We start from the raw sequence: 27,293 nt of genomic DNA on the forward strand, positions 1-27,293 counted from the left end.
GAATGTTATTAACAGTTCATGAGACGGTGACTGCTTTTCTACAGTAACTTCCTATGAGAAAGGAATTTTAAAGACAAATGTTTTTAGAATATCCCCATCATTTTGTGACTTGTACTGAAATGTTGAGAGTAATCTAAAAACAAACAAACAAAAACTCCCAGATCTGCACACTCAAAATATATACTTACATTAGGGGTGAGCCAAAAAAAAAAAAAAAAAAAAAAAAAATACTTAGGAGTTATTGAGGTGAGCAATAAAAAAACAATTTATGTAACAAATTTGGTCCTTTTCCTAATCAAGAAGCCAAAATTAAATAGAAAATAAGATGATGCTCAAAAGCATAGCCAATAAATAGTACTCCATTTTTCACTGAAAATTTATAAGTTTACAATCTACATATAAATACCTTCCTTCCTAGTAGAGCCTGCATGTCATATAATACATCTCCAAGAATTCAAAAGAGGTGTTGAATCTTCTAGCATAACCTCTTCTTCATTACAGGTAACCTGACATTTTTAGTGGACTCAGTGGAAAAGGCAATGAAAATTTTCCAATGCTGATATATACTACAGACCTATTAAGAAACTATACTATGTGAAGATAAATTAATACATTTAAACACAGGTTTGGAATTTAGACTACTTAATTAGAAAAGTGCATAAAATGTCCTTATTCAGACTGTCCTATAGTCACCACCAACACAAAGAGTTCAGAGGACAAAGGTGACTGCTAGAAGGTGATTATTGATTTTTGTTTTTAATGCACTGAATTTTACAACTAAAATACCATGGCTCTAGTTTATATGAAAATTGGAAGTGGAGCTAATTATTTTTAGAAATCTGATAGCCATTACAAGACTGTTTTTAATGACTTTCCAAAGACATTATTAAAAAACACGAGTTCATTAAGTCACATTTTCCATGAAGAAAAAAAGGGCTTATATTAGAAAATGTACAGAATCCTACCAACTTAGAAAAAAAGACTACATACTTAAAATGTTTAAATAAAAACTGCTTATGAAAAAGTTACTGAGTCCTTATAATTAAAACTTTAAAAGTCTAGGAAGTACTTAACAAGCTATTTTACACAGATACATTTTAATCAGTGTGATAATAGTGCCTGACTTTTAACTGTTAAATAAATATCAAGGTTATTATCTGCTTTCAAAGGACTACTACAAATTTTACTGAGGAAATAAATGCAGTTCTACCTTTAGCAAAGGAGCATTTCATACGTTTCTAAGATGCCAAAGGTAATTAGTTCTCTATTAATTCAAACATATCCATTTCGCAAAATGAGCTTATCAGTACCTCAGCAAGAAGAAAAAAGTTCTATACTTCAGTGTACTTTTCACTCTACAAAAGGACATGTACAACCAATCTGACTGGATGGGAATAGTCTGTTGTCCACCAATATGCTTTGGCACCACCCAATTTTGAGAATAAAAATGCACACTAAGCTCAAAACTGCCACCAACTCTTCTAAAGAATACGAAGCAATTCAAGCAAGAAAAACAAAAAGAGCTAGAATGTACGTTATTTCAAAACAATGACTCACTGTTAATGAGTATTTTAAGTGATTGCAAAAGACTGAAGTGATTAGTTTATTCCCTTGCTACCAAATGCCAGGTTGCCAGGAGTGTTTATTATTTAGAACCTAGGAAAACAGCCCCTAAAATTACAGAAAGGTTTTTTGATAGATTTTTTAAACTTTCCTTTGAGAACATCCAATGTTAAGTGGCAAACTGAGTCTTTCCATGATACATTTCTCTAATTGAAGAATAAACTGAATCAAGATAAAAAATTAAATCTGTTATGGAAACGACCTTTTCAACCTCCTATAGGAATAGTGCAGAGGAGAGGTCCTCAAGCGAGGAATGAAAACACAAATGCTGACAGTGGTTAATCTCCCTGTAAGAAACAAAAGCATGAGGAAAAAAAGAAAGGATAAATTAATGAAATGAAGAGCTAGCTAAACAAACAAGCAATGATTCACTACACATCACCCTAAATTTAAAAATTCTTGTGATGTTCTTAAACTAAAATTATCACTAAATATCCCTTCCCAGATACAATCACAAGTCAGAATCATTTGAGAGTTCAGAAAGTCATCAAACCTATACTTAAAGCCAAATCACAACTACCTTGAATATTTATCTTTAAAGTCAGAAACAAATCTAATGTTTGTTTTGGAAGGCCTGAAGAGTGGAACCACTGTTAAGTGCCAATTATTTTCATAATGTATCAGAATCTAGAAATAGATTCCAGAATTTTTTTCCTTCAATAACATTTATTTTACCATCATAGAAACGTAGGGGGCTGGGAGAAAATGTTACAATTCAAGTTAATTCAGCTTTTATAGGAAATTCTTTCGATAATATTGTAAGCTTATCTTTCATTAGATTACTTTCTTTTTCCTTAGTGAAGGAAAAATAAAATTGGTATCTTAAGAATCAATGAATGATGGGTATAAGCCAATTAACTGTGCTAAGCACTGGCAAATGATAAACAAAAGCAAACAAGATCCTTGGTCTCTTGGGGTCTTTTAGCTGGAGGGGGAAAATGGCACATAACAATGTAAAACCATGACTATCAGCAATGATACAGTAGGTACACAGGTCACTGGGAGAGCAAATAGATGATCTAACCTAAGAACATCAGAGGAGGTATTCCTGACGTAAGAAAATGACCACTGAGCTGAGACATGAAGGATGAGAAAGAAAAACACCATGTGGCCAAAGGTGAGACGGGACAGATAAATAGGAACTCGTCTTTCGGGGTTTCACAAATTATAATATAAAGGATTTGTGTCCCTATCCTTCCCATAGATCTTAAGAGCAATAGGAAGTCAATTGAGTGTTTTAATTAAAGGGATAATATCATTAAATTTGTGTCTTAAGAAAACATCACTCTGGCATACTGTGGCAACTGAATTCAATTAGTGCAAGGGTATATACAAGGAAACAACTTAGAAATGTTGTTAGGAAATTATTTCAAGTTAGCAAATAATGGACTGAGCCAGAGTAGTGGAAACAGGAAAACAGGTTGTTGAGATATTTTAGACACAAAATAAGACTGGATGATGGACTGGGGTAATATTCGCTAAAATGGGGAATGGTAAAGGAAGCCCAAATTTAAGGGGGGGGGGGGGGGCGAGATCATAAATTCATAAAACATGTTTGAAGTGCTCTTAGAGCACATGCAAAGAGATGCCAAACAGGTATTTGGTCTATAAAGTTGGGCCAGTGTTATTAAACTTGAATCATCATTATAAAGGTAATGAATCTGCAATATGGATACAGACGCCCGAAGAATTGAAATCATGACCAACCTTAGCAATTCCAATATATAAAATAAAACCTCGGTAGAGTGGGAATAGTCTGCAAATGAGACTGAGAACCACCAAAAAGATACAAGGAAATCAGAAGTAAAGACCCACAGAACGAAAATGTCAAAAAAGAATGACATCAGTTGCTTTGAACGCTTCTGACAAGATAGGAAAATTGTCCATTTGATTTGGTGATGAGTATTATTATTATCAATAGTATTATCACTATTACTTCAATGAAGTTATTAAGAGGTAGAAACAAGCCCAGAGTGGGTTGAGAAGGCAGCAATGTTGGAAGAAATCAATGGACAGAATGTTATAGTCAGTTTTGGGTACATAGATGATGGGAGGGCAGGGCAGCAGCTACAGTTACCTATTTTTTTTAATTGGAGAGATTTTAACATGTTTATAGGCATATAAGAAGGATCTAGTTGAAAGGAAGCAGGTGAATATGAAAATAAAGAAGGGATAACAAAATGTTAGGACATCTAAGAAAGCAGAGGTGGTATGATGTAGCACACAGGAGGGAGAGAAAAGGTTGAGGGTGGCAAAGGCACGTTTTATGTCTGTCATCAGGGAGAGTGAAGCCTCTCTTTCTCTGTACAATAGGAAGTGAGGGATCTGTGGAGAAGAGCTACATGTTACTCAATGTAAGTATATCCTAATGTAATAAAATCTTACTTAAATGAGGTCTTTACATAACAACAGAAACACTTGCATTTATTGCGGGACGTGACACATAGTAAATGCTATATATATATATATCCATTTAATCCTCAAAACAATGCTGTAAGTTCATTAGCTCCTTCACAGATGAGGAGCCTAAGGCACAGGGAGGTTCAATGATGTGCTGAGGTAAATGGCAGCACTGCGTCCTCAAAAGCGAACACTGACTCTACAGCCAATGCTCCATCAATGTACCGCCCGGCCTCCTGGTGGGCATGAGACCGCCTCTACACACCCACACTGTCCCTACAGAATGGTGGGTTCTTCAGACACACAAGGTCCTAAGTCTCGGACTGCTAGGACGAGAGTTCTGTTGACCCCCACATTAACAAATAATAAAAATATAAATTTGTGGCTAAGAAGCCTAGGCAGTTAAGACTTCATAAACTGACCTTTGTAATCACCAGTTCACACTAGTGAGAAAGAATCCCAAAGATTTCTTTTTAAATCTTTCATCTCTTATTTTCTGGGACAACTATCCAATAGGACCGAAGTGGCATTACAATTCATCTATTTATGTGTGGATGTCCCTCACTAGATTTGGGCATTTCAAAGGCTGCCTATGTCTACTCCATTAAAATATTTGTTCAGTGCCCACTATGTGGAAACCACCGTGCCAGGTGCTAAAGAACAACATAAACAAGAGAGCCACAATCTCTGGTCACTGGAAGTCAACTAACAGACAATATACGCTTTTAAATTGAGAAAAATACTAGGAAGAAATCAATATAAGAATGAAGGGCGAGATGTAGAACTGGATGTTTATAATATAGTAGCTAGAGAAGGCATCTCTGAAAACATTTAAGCTGAGACCTAAAAGCCGGAAAAGGGATATTCCATTACTACAAATCTGCTAAGGTAGAAGATACATAATTTAAATAATTCAGAGACTAAATGAAATAAGCCCAAAGTTGTCTGGAGAGCAAAAGCAAGGGTAAAATTGAGGAAGAGTCAGGTCAAGATCACTTAGGGTTTAATAGGCCATGATAAAGAATTTGGATTTCATTGTTTTTACAATAGAAAGCAATTAGTATTGAGCAGAAAACAGACACAATTTAATTTATGCTTTAAAATTATAATAACTCATAGATGCCGAGGTCAAAGAATAAGGCAAGGAGACCTGTAGCAGTTCAGGCAAGAGGTGGTGGTGGCTTGGAGGAAAGGTTGGTAGATGGAAATGATAAGATGTGGACAACTTTGAGAGAGACTTAGGAGTTAAGTCTGAGCTTTGAAAAGGGAGCAAAAGTAATTCAAAGGAGAAAACACCATCTCTTCAAATAATGGTATTAAAACAACTGGACATCCACAATCCAAATTTTTTTTTTTATTTTTTGTCAAAGAAGTTAACTCAAAACTGATCGTCTTAATTTAAAACTCAAAACTGTAAAATTTCCACAAGATAACACAGGAGAAGATCTAAATGACTATGGGTATGGCAATAAATTTTTAGATACAACACCAAAAGCATGACCCACTAAAGAAAAAAAATGATGAAGTGGATTTCATTTAGGTATAAAATGGCTCCTTTGCAAGAGACACTGTTAAGAGAACTAAGACAAGCCACAGACTAGCAAAAAATATTTGCAAAACACTTATCTGGGAAAGGACTAGTGCCCAAAATATACAAAGGATTCTTAAAACACAGTAAGAAAACAGATTTTTAAAAGGGCAAAACATCCAGACAGACACCTGTCAAAGATGATATACAGATAGGTAAGAAGCTTATGAAAAGATACTTGTTATCATGTCACTAGGGAACTGCACATTAAAACAATGATGCCACCATACATCTACCTATTCGAGTAGCTACGATCCCAAACACCAACAACACAAAACACTGACAAGAGTGTGGAGCGAAAGGAAGTCTCATTGACTGCTAGTGGGAGTGCAAAATGAACGGTTCAGCCACTGTGGAAGAGTTTGGTGGTTTCTCACAAAGCTAAGCATAGGCTTACCAAAAGACTCAAAAATCACACTACTAGATATTTTTCCCAATGAGTTGAAAACGTATGTCCATAAAAAACTTGCATATGAATGTTTACAGCACTTTATCCTTAAGTGCCAAAACTTGGAAGAAACCAAGATATAATTCAATAGGTGAAAAAATAAACTGCAGTAGAGTTATACACTGCTAAAAAGAAATGTGCTATGAAGTCACAAAAAGAAAAGGAAGAACATTAACTGCATATTGCAAAGTAAAAGAAGCCACTAGAAAAGGCTACATACTGGTATGACTCTAACTATATGAAAGCCAAACTACAGACACAGGAAAAGTTCAGTAGTTGCCAGGGATTGGGATGGTGAAGGATAAAAAGGTGGACAAAAAAAAAAGGCGGGGGGGGGACAGATTTTTAAGGGCAGTGAAACTCTTATGTAAGATGCCCTAATGGTGCATACAGGACATTAGGCACACTGAGTGAATCCTAACTTAAACTGTGGTCTTTAATGTATCAAAAGTGGTTTAGCTGCAAGAAATACGCTAAATAACTGCAAGATATTAATTAGTAGGGAAAGGAGGAGGAGGAATCGATATAGATACTTTCTGTACCCTTTGGTCAATTCTTCTGTAAACTTCAAACTGCTGCAAATAGGGGCATCTGGCTGGCTCAGTTGATGGAGAATGTGACTCTTGACTGCAGGGTTTTGAGTTTGAGCCCATGTGGAATAGAATTTACTTAAAAAAAAAAAGAAATTAAAAAAAAAAAAAAAACTGCTTGGGGCCCCTGGGTGGCTCAGTCAGTTGAGCGTCTGACTTCGGCTCAGGTCGTGATCTCACTGTTCATGGGTTTGAGCCCCACGTCAGGCTTTGTGCTGACCGCTAGGAGCCTGGAGCCTGCTTCAGATTCTTTATCTCCCTCTCTCTCTGTCCCTCCCCTGCTTGCACTGTCTCTCTCTCAAAAATAAATGTTAAAAAAAATTTTTTTTAAAAACTGCTATATATAAAGTTTAAAAAGTCCAAAAAAGAAACAAGTGAGGTAACAAATAATGAAGAGACTGAATATGGGATGTAAGGAAGAGACCACTCCATGGTTTTTGACATAATGAGATAAACGATGGTGCCACACTGAAAAAATAGCTCAGGACTGGACATTTTAATTTGCTTTAATTATCCAAGTGAATATCAAGACTGGAGCTTTGAGGAAGGGCTAGAGGGGAGGGGGGAGAGTTAACAAAGGTATTAAGCCATGGTAATAGATAAGATCATCTAAGTGTAAAGGGAAAAGAGGTTAAGGGAAAAGCTCAAGGACTGAGCACTGAACTACTCTCCATAGTGTATAAAAAAATAAGACCAGCAACAGCAACTAAAAAGTAAAGGCAGGGAGGGAAATCAGAAGTATATGCTGTTATGGAAGTCATAAAGAGGGTGTTTCAGAGGTAAAAGTATTCAATTACACTGAATTCTGCTACAAGGTCAAAACAGCACAGGTTAAGTGCCCAGTGGATTTGGCAACAGGGAGGACTTGGGTGACCTTGACAAGAGCAGTCCTAGCAGTATTAGATGCAAAAGCCAGATTGGAACAGATTGAAAAGTAAATAAAATTTGAGAAACTGTAACATTATGAGCAGACAATTCTTGGTAATAAAAGTGAGAAGAGATTGCATAAGTTAAAGGGGGCGAAGATTAAGTAGTTTCCTCTTCTTAACATGATATAGGACTGAATAACTAGACACAATAATGATCCAACAGAGAAGGAGCTTTGTTCGTAAGAGAGAAAGTACTACAGCCACAGAGTCCTTGACAAGATATAAGATACATCCAGGCTCCAGAGGACAACAAAAAAAGCAAGATTTTGAAAAGAGGTGTACAAGTGTAGAAGCATCTTAATATCACCAATATTTGGGAGATGCATGATATTTAGTACTAAATGATTCATTAAATGAATCAAATTAAATAATTATAATGGCTTAGAAGGCTCCTAGTAAAGCACCATTACTTGTGTAAGGACAAACCAAATTGAAGGCAAATTCAAACATTTAAAAATGCTCAGTGACTTCCAGTTTCCTTCCAACAAGTACAAGTTGTCACTTCCTGAGCATAAAACAAGAAAAAAGCTACACTGAAAATTAACAAATTCTCTTATATCCATCAGAGATCTAAGGTCACAGGATCAACTACCAGCCCCAAAACTGAAGAACTAGGCAAAATACAGATATCAGCAGCTTGCTAGGAGAAACCACCACTGAAGCCAGCCGGGTAGAAAAACATAAAAGGAATTGACTAACTGCTAGAGACTGAGGGCCCATAAACTTGAGAGATTAAAAATTTTTGGGAAGTCAACTTTAAGGGGCCTGTTCATTTTCATGAGTTTTATCTCCAGAAGCCCCATCACTTTCTCAAGGTAAAGAACAGAAAAATCTCCTCTAGTTCTGGAAGCAGAAGGAAAAATAACCATTTTGAAGTACATCCAGAGCATATGGTTCTCCTTAACAAAGGGCTGCCCTCAAGGAAAATTATTTAACCAAAGTCTAACAAAATGGAGAAAGAGAAATACCCAAATCAGGCCCTTTCTACCCTTTGCGTCTCATAAGGGGCAAGGTAGGGGGATGCTTGTGAAGGTGAAAGCCCACAGGAGAGTCCACTAAAAGATTGAGACCATTGACAGGACCACAAAGAACTTCTATCCCCACACCTTACCCACCAAATCAACAAGAAATTACAACGGAAAGAAGGCTCTGATTCTACTTACAAAGGAATCTATGCAATCAGAGTGGACCTAAAAAAGCACGCAAGAGGTAATTTCAGCCTGACCTATACAGGTAGAGCAAACAATAAACAGACTAACACCTAGTCAGATCAACATAAAACCTCACTATAGACCTATCTGCCTAAGTTCCTTTTCCAAAACATCATGTCCAGCATTTAACAAAAAATTACAAGACACCCTAAAAGATTAAAAACCAACAACCAAAAAAACCCCAAAAATCACACATTATGAATATACAAAGCAAGCATCAGAACCAGGTTCAGATATGACAGATATGTTGGACTAACAGACCAACAATTTCATATAACCACCAACATGCTAAAAGCTTGAGTGGAAAAAGGAGATAACATGAAAAAATGAATGGGTCATGTAACTCTAAGAGAGAATCAAAAGGAAATGCTAGGACTCAAAAACAAAGTCAGAAATGGAGAATGAATTCTGTGGGCTCATAAGTGGACTGCACAAAGCCTAAGAATCCATGAGCTCAAAGATATGTCAACAGAAACCTCCTAACTGAAAAGGAGGGGGGGGAAGGAAGATAATATCCGAAAACTATGGGACAATTTTAAAAGATGCAACATACGCACAATGGTTATACCAGGAGAAGAAGAGAGAAACGAACTGAAGAAATATTTGAAAAAATAATGGCTGAGAACGTCCCAAAATTTATGAGACACTAGAACACAGATCAAGGAAGCTCAGAGAATATAAAACAGGATAAATCCCAAAATATCTACACTTAGGCATATCACAAACTGTAGAAAATCAAAGACAAAGGAAAAATCTTGAAAGAAGCCAGAGGTAGGAGTAGGAGAGAAGAAATCTTACCTACAGAGGAATAAATCATACAAACAAGAAGAGGAAGTAAAGCAGAACATTTAAAGTGTTGAAAGGGGAAAAAAACCCTACCAATCTAGAATTCTGAATACAGCAAAACTATTCTTCAAAATTAAAGAAGAAAAAGCAACTTTTGTCACCAGTGGACCAGCCTTGAAAGAAATGCTAAAATAAGTTCTCCAGAGAAAAGAAAGATTATATAGGTCATGGGTCTACACAATTTTATTGTGGAAGAGCACCAGAGAAGTGATTATAAAAGGCAAAACAAAACCTTTTATTTTTAAAATTCTAAATTGATGTTAACACTGTTTGTTCAAGATGACAGCAACAATATTTTGGTTGATTATAGCTTATGGAAAAGTGAAACAAAGAACAGCAATGTTATAAGGGATAGGAGAGAAAAAGCAGGAATACTCTATTATATGATACCTGCACTACCCATGAGGTGGTTATGTATTAGTTGAAGGTAGATGAGTTGTAAATGTATACTGCAAACTCTGAGGCAACAACTAAAAAAAGTTTTAGAAGTATGCTAAGATGAGAGAAAATGGAATTAGTACTCAAGATCAGAAAAAATTAAAAAGGGGGGAAACGCAAAATAAATTTTAAAAGAACAAAGGCAATGAAAAGTTACAAACACATTAATCCAACTATATCAATAATTGCTTTACATGTAAGTGGCTGAAATATATCAGTTAAAAGACAGAGACTATCAAGTGGATAATAAAAAGAAGACCCAACTACATGTTGTCTATAAGAAATTCACTTTAAATATAAAGATACATGTAGATTAAAAGTAAAAGGATGAAGAAATTATACCATGACAACACTTGAAGCTACACTAGCTTCATTAATTTTAGAAAATGTAGACTTCAGAACAAGAAAAAGATCTCAGGGATAAAGTGGGTCATTACTTAATGAAAGGGTTAATTCTCCACGAAGACATAACAAGCCTTACTACACACTTGCCTAACAATAGAGCATCAAAAATATATGAGACAAAAACTGACAGAACTGAAATGAGAAAATGATTAATCAATCCACTATTATACTTAAAGACTTCAACACTGCTCTGTCAGTAATTGACAGATCCAGCAGATAGAAAATTTGTAAGGGCACAGTTGAACTGAACAACACCAATCAACTGTATCTAAGTGATACCTAAAGAATACTTCATCCAACAACAAAATATGCCTCAAGCTCACGTGGAATTTTCACCATGATTAAGGGCCATAAAACACATCATACAAAATTTAAAAGAGTAGAAATCACACTAAGTATGATCTCAAACCACAGTGGAATTAAACTAAAAGTCAGTAACAAATATTTACAGGTAGATAGAAATCCCCAAATACTTGGGAGATTAAACAACACACTTCTAAAAAACACAGTGGTGTAAAAAAGATTTCAAGAAGAATTTTTAAATATTTCAAACTACAAGAATATAACTTATCAAAACAGTGGGATAGCACAAAACAGTGCTTAGAAAGAAGAGCAATATAAACCTAAGGCAAGCAGAATACAAATTAGAGAAGAAATCAGTGAAACTGAAAATTAAAAGAGAAAACACAAAACCAAAATCTGGCTATTTTACCAATAAAATTGGTAAATCTCTGGCCAGGCTAACAAATAAAAGGAGCCACAACTAATGTTACAAATGAAAGAGGGGCCATTACTGCCAGTCTCTTGGACATTAAAAAGATAATAAGGAATATTATGAATAGTTCTATCACCACAAATTTGAAAACTTAAATGAAATGGACCAATTCCTTAAAAGACACATCTACTGAAACTTACATAGGAAGAAATAAACTGAATAGGTTATCTGTATTTTAAAAAACTAAGTAATTAATAACCTTCACAAACAGAAAGCACCAAGCCAATGGCTTCATTGGTGAATTCTACCAAATATTTAATGAAATGATACCAACTCTCTGCAATCTCTTTCAGAAAGTAGAAAGAGAAGGAACAATTCCTCATTCTATGAGGCAAATCTAGTATCGAAATCAGACAAAGGCATTACAAGAAAGGAAAATTACAGATCAATAGTTCTCATTAACATTGATACAAAAGTATTTAGCAAAACCCAAAGACGTGTATGACACAAAAGTAAATCCTAACGATGTATCAGTATCAGTTCATTAATTGCAACAAATGTGCCACACAAAAGTAAGGGGTTAATACGAAGGTAAACTATGGGAGGAAAAACGGGGTATATGGTTGGAGGTGGGGTTCTCTACTTTCTGGTCAACTGCTCTGTAAAACCAAAACTACTCTTTAAATACAATTTGAAAATGCATACTAAGTAAAAATATCCCTTTTATCTACTTTAAACACTGAGCTTCTATAAGAAAAATGTTCCTGGGAATATGCCTTCATTTTGGCAAAGACATTTGGTAATCAATGGTGCAGAATTCTTTATATTTTGATAGATCTTTCAAATGCCATCTTTGTTGCTTACTGAGTATATGCCCTTGGGCAAGTTTTGAAACCTCTGGTATTATTTTTGTGTGTAAAATGAAAAACATTCCCTTTCTCACAGGTCACAGGTCAGCTGGATTAAATTAGGTAAATATACATAAAGCAGCTGGCCAAAGCTGCACACAGGAGGCGTGTGTTTGTTCTTTTCTTTCTCCCTTGCCCTAAAATTCTAATTTACGTAGGGTAATATACCCTATTTCAAACCAGTGTTTCTCAAACAAACCTTTGTTTCAGAAACACGCAACCCTTAAACATTCTATGTCTTCCAGGAGCTCAATTTTAAAATTGGGGGGTAAAAGGCTAAATATTTCATTGGTAACTTAAAATGCTGTTACGCTACAATAACACTGCTGTAGTAGAGTATTCGCTCTATATTTCAAGAGGCAACATAAGACTATGCCCTCATTAGAATTTAGGCCACATTCTCAGATTTCCAAGACTGCTACTTCACCATCTTCTCTGCTATTTGGGATCTATCCCTAACCTTTCCACTGAAGAACTGCTTTTTGTTTCTAATTTTAATGATGTTACTAAACACCAGTTGATTTTCTTCTCATGGTCAGTCATGTGTGAACAGTTTAGTTCAAACAGGCCTGCTTACCCTTAAATTATCAAGAACCACCTGAAAAGTAACATTTCACATTATACAAGTCATTTAAAATGGTCATTCTCGTTCATCTGAGTCAGAACTAAGCAAGCAAATACAAAATGGAAGACTGTACTTTTTAAACTATGATTTCTTAAAGTTTTAGCCATTACGATAATATTTTTTCTTTCCCGCTGAACTGCACACATTTGCCTGTACCTAAAGACTACTAGCCTAATTTTTAGACACCAAGTATTCTGCATATCACTATAGAATGTTTTTGTGCAAGAGAACCTCAACATGCATAAAATTAAGCACCTTACTGGAGAGATATAGAAGGATAAACAAAGTGGCCATGAGTATTCTACAGCCAGTCTGAGCACATCTGTACTGTGTTGGCTCAATGTCACGCATTAAGAAAAACAATGATAAGCTGAAGCATGTTCATGGAAGATCTACAAAACCTTCAAGGATTTCACAACTATGTTACATGAATAAGAACAAGAAAATGGAGGTGCTTAAATCTATTTACAAACAAAAACAAGCAAAAAAAAATGGGCTTGAAATTAATGGGGATGTAACAGCCATCTTAAAATACCTGAAGGCTGTCACGTTTGAAGGAAATCAGACTTGCACTATGTTGTCCAGAACTAGGATCAACATGAGAAGGCGGCAGAATACAGATCTCGGAGCTTGCAGTCAAGAGACAGGAGTCTTACAATTGTTTATCAATTGTGTGATGTTAGAAATATAGGAGATATTCCTGGGTATACGCTACTTTGTATGTAAAATGAGGGTGCTAAAATAGATTACCATCTATGGTAATTTTCAAATAAAATATGCCAAGGAAACAAATCTTGGATCCACTTCTTACCATTAAAGCATCCTGAATAGGAAATCAGCTACCTCATGAAGTAGTGAGTTCTATCACTAGTTCATATCAACATTATCATTTGCTCTACATATAAAGGTGAAAGTGGAACAGACAGCAAACTATTGTCCACAAACTAGTGTTCTTATAATAAGAATTAAAGGATAGGGTGAAAGATTATTGTGGTTTCTATGTTACCATCTATTGAATAAATTATACTATTATTTCTAGGGAAGAACACCTAAATCATTTTTTCAGGTCATTTGTATTGAATATTTCATTTTCCTTTGATTCTAGATACACTAAATACTATATGCTAACACTTTACTCTGAACCTACTTATTATTCCTCAGAGAATAATAGCATAACTTTCTTCTCTAAATGATTTTATATACTAGCCCTTCAATATTATTTTTTAATCCTTATAGAACAAATTCCCCTAAGTTACAGTATAAATGAATGTTTATAAGACACAAATTAATTTCTCAAACCAAGTAAAAATTATTCAGTACAACAGTTTTCTAAGTTCTAGATATCATTTAATAAAAATGGGCAAAATGAAGCCAGGCAACAATCTCATGGAATATGTACTCAACTTTCCATACAAAGTATATTTTAATAGCACTCAAAGCTTAAGAAATAGTAAATCAAAACTGGATGATAAACACTAAGAGACCACAAGTAAAAGATAGCTTAAAATATAGGAGGCTAAGTACACCAAAGGTACAATGTCTATAGATGTATCTAAACGCACTCCAAAGTCATATAAAAACAATCTGTGGCTTATCCTTTTTTTTCTGGGAGAGGTTTATTTAAAAAATTATTTTCCTAATTCTACACCTGTCTGAAAATCCAAGGATATCTGTTGTAGTTTACTTCCCCATCAGACATCACATTGAACACAGTCTTTGAACATTTTTCTACCTATGCCATACCTTACCTCTTGAGTAGAGATCCCTTTGATCATAATTCCTGAAAACTCCGATGTATACTTTGAAGTTCCCTAACATTTTTACTGCAGTAATCTAATTACCTTAGATGATATTTAGTGTTAAAAAATTTTAGAGCATCTTTGTGCTTATTTTTGAAAACAAAAATCTTTCACATTTTAGGACTAAATTAATATGTAATCTTTTTAATGGGAAATAAAAATACCTGAATAAAAAGAAAACAAGAAATTACATGGTACATCTAACCAATGGACATTTTGCTCAATTGTTTCAATATAGCAAAATAAGATCTGAGCTTGTATTTACAATAAACTGCAAGGTCAGTACTTTGCCAGTCACACTGCTTATGTGACGTTTACTTTTTTTAAACAAAAGCTATTTTTTAAAAAGTCTCCTCACTAATGAACATCAAAATTTTACACTACAGTTAATCCAATCAATGATGGTGAAACAAGCCTATGCTCTCAACCTTGAAGATACAAAGATAATCCATGTTTAACATTCTGTAATATTTTTTTTTGAAGACCGTGTAGGGAAGCATCCATGTAGTAAGAATTTAAAGTATTTAAAACTCCCATTTCACCATTACTTTTATAGTATGTTTGAAGTTTCTGGTACAGGCTTTTGATTTAAAACTCCACAACCCACTCTTTATACACGTATAGTTATGGCTGATAATTTTTTTGTATTCAAGTAAAAAATATAGCCTTCCATTGAAATATGTCTGTAAATCTTTTAATGGCTTTAATTCTAAAAACAAAATTTTATCCACAGAATCTTAACTCTTTTCACTCCCTTTTCCAAACTTACCAGACTAATAAAGCCAAGAATTTTTAGTTTCCTCCTACCCCACAAACACAGTAACTATTCTAAATCATAATTTCCTTTTTCTTTATTTTTTCAGAGTATAATTTCTTTGGGGAGCCAAACTGTTTCATTTTAATCCACAAGTTGTCATTAATTCAACTTTTATTTCTTGCCTAGGACACCATCACAATGTTCATTTTTAATTTTTAGAGTCCACTTCTTATGTAAGTTTTCTTCAAATCAAAAGGGAAAACCCTCTTGCTTCTAGCAGACTCTGCATAGAAAAGGTAAATTGTTCCAGTGGCTTCAAATAAGTTTATGTAAGCTATAAAGAATCCCAAAAACCAAGCTTTACCCTTTTCCATGTTGTCTTGATAAGGTTAAAAGCAAGAGACTCTTAAATAAGGTTTTTCCTTCTACAATTATTTGTTCAAACAGAACATTAAAACATTTTTCTTTCTCCTGTTAACAGCTCTTGTGAATTGGATAGTTCTCCAATCAGCCATTATTTCCAAATGTTCCTTTCCTGGGTTGAGAATTTGTCTTTTACATGCTATTTTGTAAGGGATTATATTTTGATCAATCTCACTTCAAAAAACTTGACCATATTATTCCTGATATTTACAATATTTACTCGAGTTTTAATGGTTCGTAAAATGGACACACAAAAACGGTATCTTAAAAAAAAAAAATACAATTCTGAAAACAAAGATGAAGCTTATCAGGAAAATGAGAAAAAAGACTAAATAGATCACCTATTTCATACATTTGGGACTGGATGACCCAATGAAGAATCATTTTAATTTAATAGTTTTTAAAAAATTTTGTTTCCAAAAAGGTTAACATACACAAGAAGAGGATATATATTCAGAAATACTTAGAGGAAGACACATAAAATTAAAATACACTTAAAAATACTGTTGTAGTTTTCATTTTCTACTCCTGAAATAAAAATAAGCCATTTATCAGTAAGTGCATTTTTTTCATGGAGAAAATATTTATTAGTTTTCAAATGATCACATAGTACAAATATTACACAATTAGTCATTCTAGGAAAAAAAATTAGCTTATACTAATAATCATAAAATAAACACTGAAAAATATAGGATTGCATAGTGACACGAAATATTGAAAAATCTGAAAGGAAAATGTATCAAAATAAAAGTTTAAATAAACAAATCAGTTCACATTAATATACAAAAAGTTTCACTTTTAAATAGCTTTTAGTGGCATGAGGTGAATTAAATGCACTTACATTTCTTTTGCACACTTTAAGGAACAGAGCTAAAATTTAATCAAAGCATGAGGTTAAGAGATTAAATCACTTTTCATCTTTAAAACTGAAACAAAAGGCTAATCGCACAGGCCATAAACTGGTTGGTACTGTGGTTCCAAGAGTTCAACTAACTTAATTTCCAAGCAAATTTCACTTTCAGTTCCCCTCAGTTCTTTCTAAAATGTTGGGTAGTCATTTTTTAATTTATAGGTGTCTGTGAAGACTCTTATCCAAATTTAACAAAAACAAATCAAGCATACAAAGCTATAATCGTTTATGGGAATTCAGAGCTCCCTACGGAAATTTTAGTTCAAACTGATCTTTTAAACCTTTAAGTACTATACAAAAATTCATAACTAATGGGGGGAAAAAAGGTCTCATAGAAAGAGAGGCGACACGCCAGGTATAACTTAGCAAATGCGGCTCCTAAGACCTTCAAGATCATTTTAGATGCTTCCATATTAATAACTCTAGGATTCTTATTCCTAAACTTTATACCAAATAAAACAAACTGGCAGCATCAGGTAGCTTTTAAAAACTTCTTTAATAGCTTTTGACTGATCAGTTAATAGATGCCAAAGAGAAAAAAAGAAACATTTTGTTAACTACTTCCGTTTGGATTAAATGTTTTGCAACACTTATTCACATGTGGAGACTTATGCCCATACTACTAACTGCCTGTGCTCTCTACATGCGTCTTTGTTTCAGTATCATTCAAACTTTAGAATGCCTTCCATGCAGAACAATACCTCAAATTTAACAGGTATTTACTACTTTAGAAGACCGAACAAGCTACTTTGATCTCAAGATGTCTCCTCTACTTCTATACTGGAATCTTTGTTGACTTGACAAATAAGAAGGCTCAAGAGCAGAAAAAGATAAGCTAAAAGAGTGTATCCTAATAATAAAAGCAATTTGGAAATAGTTAAGAAGTTCACCTTTTTATTTACTAGTTCCTTTCAGTGTCAGGCAACAAAAAATAATTTTGTTAAGTTTTCTGGATCTCCTATACTACTAAAAAAAAAAAATTTGCCTGCTTCATTAAGGTGATTTTCAATCCCACAAATCTTTTAAGTGAAACAGAGAGCTGCTTTTAAAAGAAAGGAGTCTCTCATACTTTCTCTATTTCAGTCTTCTGAATAGAAAGGAATATTTGCATGGCCATGTAAAACTCCAATCTGAAAAAATTATTTCATTATTTGAGCCTTTCCGTTCCAGACCAAGAGTACACGAGAGTAAATCTTAAAGTTTATAAATGACAAGATCAGGTGGCTCTCTCATCCTTGTGTCTTCTAGATATATTGCGTGGCTCCGTTCACCACTGCCTTCCAAACTGCAGGTGCTGCATGTGTGACAGATATCATCCATGAAGGCTCTGCTAGAAGAGTTCCTTTTGCTGAAGAAGTATGATGTTTACCAGTTGAAAGAAATCTGGGCAATTAGAGAACAAATAAACCGGTCTCCCATTATCAAGATACCTGGAGTCACAGAAGGAATCCACCAAGGAAAAATGAAAACTTGCCAAAGACACCAAAGTCATGTTCTACCCATTGTAGATGATAAGAACTTCCTGGAATCAAATCCTACCCTTGGCATCAAAGAAACTAAGAGAAAACCATCTTAATGCCATGGGAAACATCTAGGACAAGGCTCTTTTGCCACAAATAACATTATTCCTCGGGACTGGAAAACTACTTATGAGTATATATTTAACATAGCTTTCAGGGATAATATATCCTGAAACTTATATTCGTTCACATTTATCTCATTAAAGAATGAAGCCTCAATTTGACAGTAAAACCATAATGGTACTATCATTGTATCTTCTAAAAGATCTAATTAATATGAAGTCCTAAAGTTTGAGGTAGGAAAAAGACCAAAAAGTTCTCTCTAACAGGGTAGGATAACACCTGGACATCAGACTTGTGCAAATTAGGAGAGCTCAGATGTCCAGCTTGCCCAAAGATGAAATACAAAAACTTCTTTTTTACCTTCCGGTAATAAAAGAGCACTTAGAAGTCCACTAATACCATTAAACATTAAAATGGGCAAATATTCCTTTTAAAAATTCCTGTGGACTTACACAGGCAGTCACCAAATCTAGTGCCCCAAATCATCCACTGCTTTAATTATCTGGAGAGAAAATTAAATAAATTTTAGGCCTCTTTTCTGAATGGGCACTAGTTAGCATTCTCAAGAAAAAACAAACAGATTGCAGCCCCACTTGGTTCTTATATGAACCCAAGGAGTACACCAATAGAATTAAATGGGCAATGGACGGACACTCCAATCTATAAATAAACCCAAGTAAATAATGGAAAGCACCCACTTGTTTATTATCCTTTCCCACTCTCTCCAGAAGCTGGATATTCTGCCTCCAAGGGTTCAGTGGAGAAAGTGGACCCCTGACGTCAAAAGCTCTCCGTGGTCTTGGCTGTATCTGTGGTTCTAGGATCACTCCTTGCACCTCTGGTAGGAGAGAAGCACTGAAATAGAGAGCTGAATATAGATTTAAGAAAAAATTCTTATTAAGAAATTACATTCTCTGGTCATTTGAGTTTGCAATGACTTATCCTCAGGATAAAAAGGAGCTACCTTTGGGCACACTTTCTTTAGTGCCTTCTTAATTTGAATCTTTGAAATCTGTCCCAACAAATGATTAATTCTTCAGTAACCTATTAAGAAGGGACCTATCTTGGTGTAAGCCATCACACACTCTGTGACAAACCACCCAACTTCAAGTGCAAGACCGAATCAAAAAATGATAAATTATGACTAGAACAAGAGCACAGCAGCACAGTTGTCTTAAAGGGACAGGGAAAGGAACTCGACCTCAGCTCTATCAAAGGAGGAGTCCCAGTTAATTCTTCTGTCAAAGAGAAGAAGATGGATTGAAAAGGAGAAACAGAATAATCAAGCATATTAACAGGAACACTACTAAACTTTGGGAATTGTCTAAGAAGCTGAATTTGTTCTTGTTTTTAAGTCTTCAGTAATTTAAAGACTTAAACTACAGTCCCACATTATAGCAATACAAAGCTAAACCTAAATTTTATCAAGCTAGGACCACCATCACTGAAAAAGAGTTTTTCTTCAAGCACTCATATTTAAAAGTGGGAGGGCAGAATACTGTACATAGGTAATACAATCTAAAAATCTTTTTTAAATGTATGATCATTTGGTTTTGGGTCAAGAAGGACCAGGAAATAAATCATTAATGGCTACAATGCAGAAATTAAAGCAGTAAGATATACTCAAATAATAGATGATGACAAAGATACTGGAAAATAGTTTGCTTTATTATAGGAATAAGGTAAATAAGAGAAGGAAGTTCAAAGCACATAGCATCTGATCAAGGAAAAGCTGAAAGGAGAATAAGATAGGCAGATATGTATTTAAAGTTATAGGGACTGCAGGATACATTTTAACAGTGGAAAACAGATCAATTATACTTTGTGGTACAGAGTGATATATCCCTATTAAATTTCAGATCTTCTTCTAACTAGAAAGGTGCTGCACATTCCTGTTGTATTGAACATAATCACACTATCCTATTTCATGGACATGTTATATTTGGGGATAAATTAAGAAAAAAACTGCTAATCAAGTAATTTTCTTTCTCACGCCAACTGGTTATCACAAGGGTTCCTTACCTGTTAGTGGAACGAGGACTGTGCTCTCTTGTTCTCTATCAATCAACCAACAAAGGTTATAGTCTCAGCACTAAGAAGGTAGCAACCAACCAAAGTTAGTGTTTTAATGCCTTCACTTCCTCCTGGCTCTGCCAGCCAGTTTGGAAATATACCAACACAGCTGAAAAGGAATCGTTATTCCATTACCTAACAACATTTAGACTCAATTTTTTTTAAAAGCCTGAAGAAGAAAGAACAAGCTAACCCTTCTGCTTTAGGAATATATTCAATTCTGTACAAGTGAGAAATGAAAACAGTTTGGACTAAGAAAAGAAAATGTATGATTTAACCATCAAATCTGTGATTTCCAAAATGTAAAGAAGTGAAAAAAGAAATCTAAAAGAAGTCAACGGGGTGAAACTTCCATCTAGCAAGAGGTAGCAAATAAACAAGTACGAAAGTACTGTACAAGCCTATGTGGCAACTATTTTCTTATTTTAAGTTTCCAATAGATTTTAAATCCTCAGGTCTTTTAGTTTTAAAGACTATACTTTGTGACCAGTAGCTTACAACAGTATTTTACAGTATAATCACATTGAGGAGGTATATGAGGGACGATGACAGGAAGGAAGTACAAATTAGAAAAAGATCTGAATACTAAATATCTCAAGAATGGCACTCTAGGTATTTTCAGGAGTCCAAAAAAACCAAAAAAACAAAAACAAACAAACAAACAAACAAAAAAAAAACCCCACTATAATCCCAAAAAGATTAACAAGGTATTCCACAGTTGGAGTTCTTAAGGTATGACTTTTTAACAGATGAGAAAGGTTTAGAATTAATACATCAGAGCCATCTCATTTATGTATTCATTGTACCTACTGTAGTCCCTCTGAGACAGACAGAGACAGACAGACACACACACACACACACACACACACACACACTAGCAGTACCTACAAAACCCCAAGGTTTTGCTTTCCAAGTTTCCATTTACCCTGTTCAACCATGATCCAGAAGTAGATTATCCTCTTTCTGACACATCGTCAGGAGGTCAACAGCAGCCTAATGCTATGTCACAAGGCATACGTCAATCACTTCACTTCATCTCATCTCTAAGCATTTTATCATCTCACATCATCACAAGAGAAAGAAGGGTGAATACAGTAAAATAAGATCTTTTGAAAGTGAGACAGACCACATTCACATAATTTTTATTAGGGTACACTGTTATAATTATCCTAGTTCATTATTAGGTTATTGTTGTTAATCTCTTGCTGTGTCTAATTTACAAATTAAACTTTATCATAGGTATGTTATGGTACAGGAAAAAACACAGTATATACAGAGTTTGGTACTATATGTGTTTTCAGATATCCACTGGGAGTCTTAGCACATAACCCATATAGGTAAGGAGAGACTATTGTATACTGTGCAATCAGGTGCTACAAAAGTCTTTTTTACATTATGAAAAAAATCACCCTCTAGTCTTTTCCAGTCAATTTCCTTAACAAATCATTCTTTTTCATGTCTAATATTTCAATACAAACTAATAAGATTAAAGATTTCCAAATTAATGAGATCTAAGTAAACCTTAACTATTTCATGATACAGTTTAAAAAAATAAATTCAGAAACTATAAAAAAATATGATTTCCCAAATTTTCCAGTTTTCCTTTATTTCTTGAATACTAATCAATAGTAACAATACTTCTGATTGAAAATACAGGTTAAAAGGGAGCATTCCATTTTGGAACAAAAGATATTAACTGCTAAATTTTTTTTTAAGTTACAGGCTCACTTAACTTTGAAAATGAAAAACAACTCCCAGGAAATCATATCTTGCTCAGATTAACAGTGGGCTAAGTTTACAATTTCCCCTTCAATAGGAGCTCTAAACCACTGATTTACTTACCACACCCCCACAGAATTTATAAATTAAAAATACAAACATATTTAAAAAGCCAAATGCCCTTAGGATAGGTTATAGGGCTGGAGAAGTAGATACACTCATAAAAACTTCTCCCAAGTGAGATTATTTTCAAGATATAACTTCTTGATTTTGCTTAAAGTAACAAAACTTACGGATTCAACATACTCGTACTCAACATACTCATACTCTGAATAAACAGATTTCCCTAAATAGAAATTATTTGAATCCTTGAGGAGAGCTGATATCTCTCTTGCTTCAGGAGTTAATTATTTATGATGATTGTGGATTTGATCATGTATCATTTATAAAGAAAAATGTAAAGGCACTTACAAAATGAGATCGTTATTCAAACAAGAAAGAACAACCTTTGCGAGACTACCATTGATAAAGGCTCTTAAGAATGACACAGTAGGACCTTACCTAATTCTATTTTAATAAACAGCATTCTTCTATGTAATGTTTAAAGAGATGAAAACAATAAGCACTCCACTGGAGAACCTGTATTTCAACCACTAGAGAATAAATTCTAAAACAAAGCTAACAAAATCATCTGTGCTAAAATGTCACAAAGGAACTCAAATGGATGTTAGGAGGTCTATCAATCCACTAGTACTTCAATAAAATCATTTTAACATTATCCCTAGGTATTTAAATTTTTAAGGATTCTTACTGAAAATCCAGGTATATTCAAATCAGAAACAAAAAACCTAAGTATTTCGTATATAAACACCACTGAGAAATTCTCCCAAAATATGCAAACTAGACTATTTGCAATACTTGTTCTCAATACTAAATTATTAAATGAGCATATGTTGCTTACTAGTTTTAAGCATTTCTAATACCGAAGAAAGAGAAAAGGCTAAGCCTAATCATTTTTAAGCAGTGAAATGCAAGGTAATGTGTTTCTACAAAGACTATTTCTATTCCTTTGTATTACAACTGACTGAAATTGAACTTGCTAATTTACAGATTTATAGATTATTTATAAAACAAAACATTCTACACTAAACTGGAAGCATGATGTAACATATTCTTATTTTTTTAATCACTAATCATTCTTACTGGTCCTAAGGCACGTCTATTAAAAAAAAAAAAATAATAATAATCTCACAAACCCCTTCAAGTGCCCAGAACAGTCCTAGCTGGCATTAAGAAAATAAAAGAACATCCTTAACAGAAACCATGAGAGTCTATCTCCAGACCCTAGAAGAGTGCTTGGCACAATTAATTCAGTAAATATTATACAAATGAAGTCTACTGATCAAGAAACAAACAAACAAAAAAATTTTGTCAAGTGGCTGATGTCTAAAGTAGACACTAAAAAGTTCAACTTTCTAATCCTAAGGAAAATAAAATCAAAAGTATTACTTTCATGTACCTCTTTGGGGGTCATCAGCTTCTAGGATTAATTTTTCAATATGGTCAGCAAGAAACAAACGTATCCTAGGATGATACAAATTTTAGCTAACCTTTAACACCCGTTATAGATTTTCTAATCTTTTCCAGATTTAAAATCAGTAAGAAAAGAAACCAGATATTGCCAGAACATCCAATTTAAAAATTTCAGTTTGAGAAAGTGAAATCTTGCCAAAAAGCAAGCAAACAAACAAAACCAGCTACCTTAGAATTAGTCACAGTATTGTAATAACTCTGGAAGGAAAGATTACTTCTAAGCTACAATCTTATATTTATTGTCAAGTAGGTCACACCTCAAAAACGCCAAACTAAGGAAGAAAGCCTGAAACTTTAAGGAATGCATACCAATATGAGGATATACACTTATCATGGAAGGCAATTTCCTAAAAGAAAGTTGTAATGAGAATGATGAACCCTAACTACTAGAATGTTTCAAGAACTACCAAATTCCAAGATTTACCACTATATTTTCTCTTCGTCCTTTTGGAAAAGATGCTATCCAAAAATGTTATTGGAATTCAAGTTACTCCACTAGGTTTAAACATCAAGTATTTGTCAAAAGATAAACAAGAAAGAGACAAGCAATGGGTCTTCACGTTCCACTGATTAAGGTAGAAGATGAAATAAAACAGATAAAGAAACAACGCACAATACATTTTTTAAAGTAGTTAATCCACTATAGAATAAAAGATAAAACACAATCATAAAAAATATATATTGACTATAAAAAAGGCAACTTCAGGATCAAGAAGACCAAACATTTACATTTGCTACTGCCTCTTTTGAATGAAAAAAGGCTTCCAGATTTGACAAAAAAAAAAGAAAGTCAATTTTAAGAAAAAGCTCTAAATTACTCTTGCAAATTCTTTTCATAATTAATGCAGCCCATTACTTTTACCTCTTTTTCACCTGTTTATTTTGCTATATGAAATATTTGGCTTTGTTCTTACAACGGCCAGCATATCCTGAAGTACATGTAAGATACTGGGAGGAAAAAAAAAAAAAAGGATCGTCTTTTTTTTTTTTCAACCTTTTTTTTTTTTTTTTATTTTTTTTTTATTTTTGGGACAGAGAGAGACAGAGCATGAACGGGGGAGGGGCAGAGAGAGAGGGAGACACAGAATCGGAAACAGGCTCCAGGCTCCGAGCCATCAGCCCAGAGCCTGACGCGGGGCTCGAACTCACGGACCGCGAGATCGTGACCTGGCTGAAGTCGGACGCTTAACCGACTACGCCACCCAGGCGCCCCAAAAGGATCGTCTTTTGATCACATTTTTTTATTCCAAGATCTTGTGTTGTGCTACTTCCCTAAAGACTGCATTCAGACATAGATGAATATAAAAGACTACAGAAAGAAAAAGTTATGTTTTATGAATTATGCTGCCGTTACGTTAATTCTTTTGTCACACTTATCCACCTATGACAAGAAATATATTATCAACAAAAAAAAGATATTAAAGAATTAAATTCAATAGGTTCTGATCAAGTAAGATTCATTAATGGATGCTAAAACTAATGGGTGAATATATGATGAGAAACAAGGCATTTACAGTGTCTCAAAATATCTCCCCACAAAAAACCTTGCTATTTACAAAGGGGAAAAAGAGTAATTTTTAAAAGTATAGAAACTTGGCAGACACCTCCTTAACCAAATGATCAAGATAACGTCACCAGTAAGGGAACAAATCAATATCACATTTCTCCTGATACAATGCACTGATAAGGACATACTATCATTTCTGTGGTATTCTTGCCAAAAATGCATTATCCCAATCTGATCACAAGAAAACATCAGACACACAAATTGAGGGACATTCTAACTAGCTACTCTTAAAAAGTGTCAAAGTCAAGAAAGGCAAAAAGACAGAATGAAGAAGCATCTCAGATTGAAGGAGACTGAGACATGACAATTAAGTACAATAGTATGAGATCCTAGATTAGATGCTGGACCAGAAAAAGGTCATTTAGTGAGTGGACAATGGTCAAAATTCAAATAAAGTTTACAGACTGGTTAGTATTAATATTAATTTCTGATTTGTTCTATGGTTATATAAAATATGACCATTAGGGAAAAGTGGGTGAAATATATGAGAACTCTATGAAGTAATTTACAACGTTTCAGTAAGTCTAAAGTGTGCACGGCCTGATGCAGGGCTCAAACTCACGAAATGCGAGATCATGACCTAAGCTGAAATCAAGTCGGAAGTTTAACCAAGTGAGCCACCCAGGAGCCCCTAAAGCTATTTTAAAATAAAGTTAAAAATAAAAAATGAGATAGTCTGGAGGTACCTGGGTGGCTCAGTCAGTTAAGTGTCTGACTTCAGCTCAGGTCATGATCTCGTGGTTCACGAGTTCAAGCCCCGCATAGGGCTGGGTGCTGACAGCTCACAGCCTGGAGCCTTCTTCGGATTCTGTGTCTCCCTCTCTCTCTGCCCTCCCCTGCTCGTGCTCGCTCTCTCTCTCTCTCTCACAAAATAAACACTAAAAAAATGAGAAAGTCTGAATAAGGTACCATATTTGACACACCTATGAAATGTCCACTAAGAAATATAAGTCTACATTTTTTAATTTGAAAAGCTTACACTAATCTTTATTTAAAAGTTATCCTCATGGAAATAACAGCATTGTCATATTCTATACTAGTACCAGAAAATTAATCACATGTTGATAGTCTTAAGTTTTTTAATATCTTTGGTAAATAGTTCTCTATACAGAGAACTGATTCAGAAGAAAGTATATAAGAGATCAAAAGACAAAATATTCCCACCTACAAACAGAAAAACTAAATTATGTTTATGTCAAGCAACTAGCGTAGAAATTAACTTTAGACTACAGCAAACATACGATAGAAAAGATGGATAAAAAAACAAAAGCACTTCCAATTTAAATTATTATATATGAACTTACACTGCTGCATTATAAAAATAGAAGGAATAAAAAATTCTCATTTTTTTCTTTAAAAATGTCCACAGGAAACAAAGCTTAGTGCCGTAAGTGTCCCTCTTGCATTTTTTTTTTACTTAAAAATAATGACACTCCCAAATAATTTTTTTTTTTTTAATTAAAATCACTTAAGTAATCTCTATACCCAAGGTAGGGCTCAAACACACAACCCAAGATCAAGAGTTACATCCTCTTCCACCTGAGCCAGCCAGGAGCCCCCCAAATAATTTACTCTACTTTCAATTATAAAATCAGTTACAAATATTCATGATCATCTGGTACCTAGGTAGCTCAGTCAGTTAAACTTCAACTCTTGATTTTGGCTCAGGTTCCTGAGTCCAGAACCCCACTGGATTGTGCTCTCTGCCCCTCCCCCTTGCTCACATGCGTGCTCGCTCTCTCACTCTCCCTTTCAAAAATAAACTCAAAATTTTTATTTTATTTTTTAACATTTATTGAGCCTCATATATAGCAAGTAATATATTATGCATTATATCTATCTGCCTTATTCAATCCTCTAATTCTGACATATACAATATTAAAATAATCACAATTTTATTGATAAGAAAAACTAAGGCACAAATTAGTGAAGTAACTCACCTAAGATCACACACCTAGTAAGCAATAGAGAAATTCAAAACCACTTTGTCTCCAGGATCCTGAGTTTTAACTAATTTTATACTTTTCCAAGTCATGTTATTTTCATTAACATAAATATTTTCTTTATAAATACTTAGTATATGACCAACAGCTAAAATAAACATTCTGGGGGCACCTGGGTGGCTCAGTCTTGATTTTCACTC

General features: G+C 34.3%; 1 protein-coding gene across 5 annotated transcripts in view; it reads right to left on the bottom strand.

Moving 5' to 3' along the window:
- TSC22D1 (TSC22 domain family member 1) overlaps nt 1–27,293 on the bottom strand; it is a 133,435-nt gene that overhangs the window by 80,805 nt on the left and 25,337 nt on the right. The window contains exons 3-4 of one of the 5 annotated variants that reach the window (XR_002079412.2): nt 18,897–19,066; nt 17,093–17,998 (exon numbers count right to left, since the gene is read on the bottom strand). The exons of 1 other annotated variant lie outside the window; for it this stretch is intronic. Coding sequence is in view for 2 of the 4 variants with exons in the window: in XM_019447499.2 (XP_019303044.1) it covers nt 17,981–17,998; nt 18,897–19,053 (175 nt within the window). In the remaining 2 variants the exon portion in view is untranslated. Of the gene's footprint in view, nt 1–17,092; nt 18,046–18,896; nt 19,067–27,293 lie in introns of those variants that run through there. 3 more of the 5 variants (XR_002079413.2, XM_019447499.2, XM_019447500.2) reach the window with 3 other exon arrangements.

Source organism: Panthera pardus, unplaced genomic scaffold, assembly GCF_024362965.1.
Source record: "Panthera pardus isolate Hobbes unplaced genomic scaffold, ASM2436296v1 HiC_scaffold_1, whole genome shotgun sequence".
In the NCBI taxonomy this organism is placed as follows: Eukaryota; Metazoa; Chordata; class Mammalia; order Carnivora; family Felidae; genus Panthera; species Panthera pardus.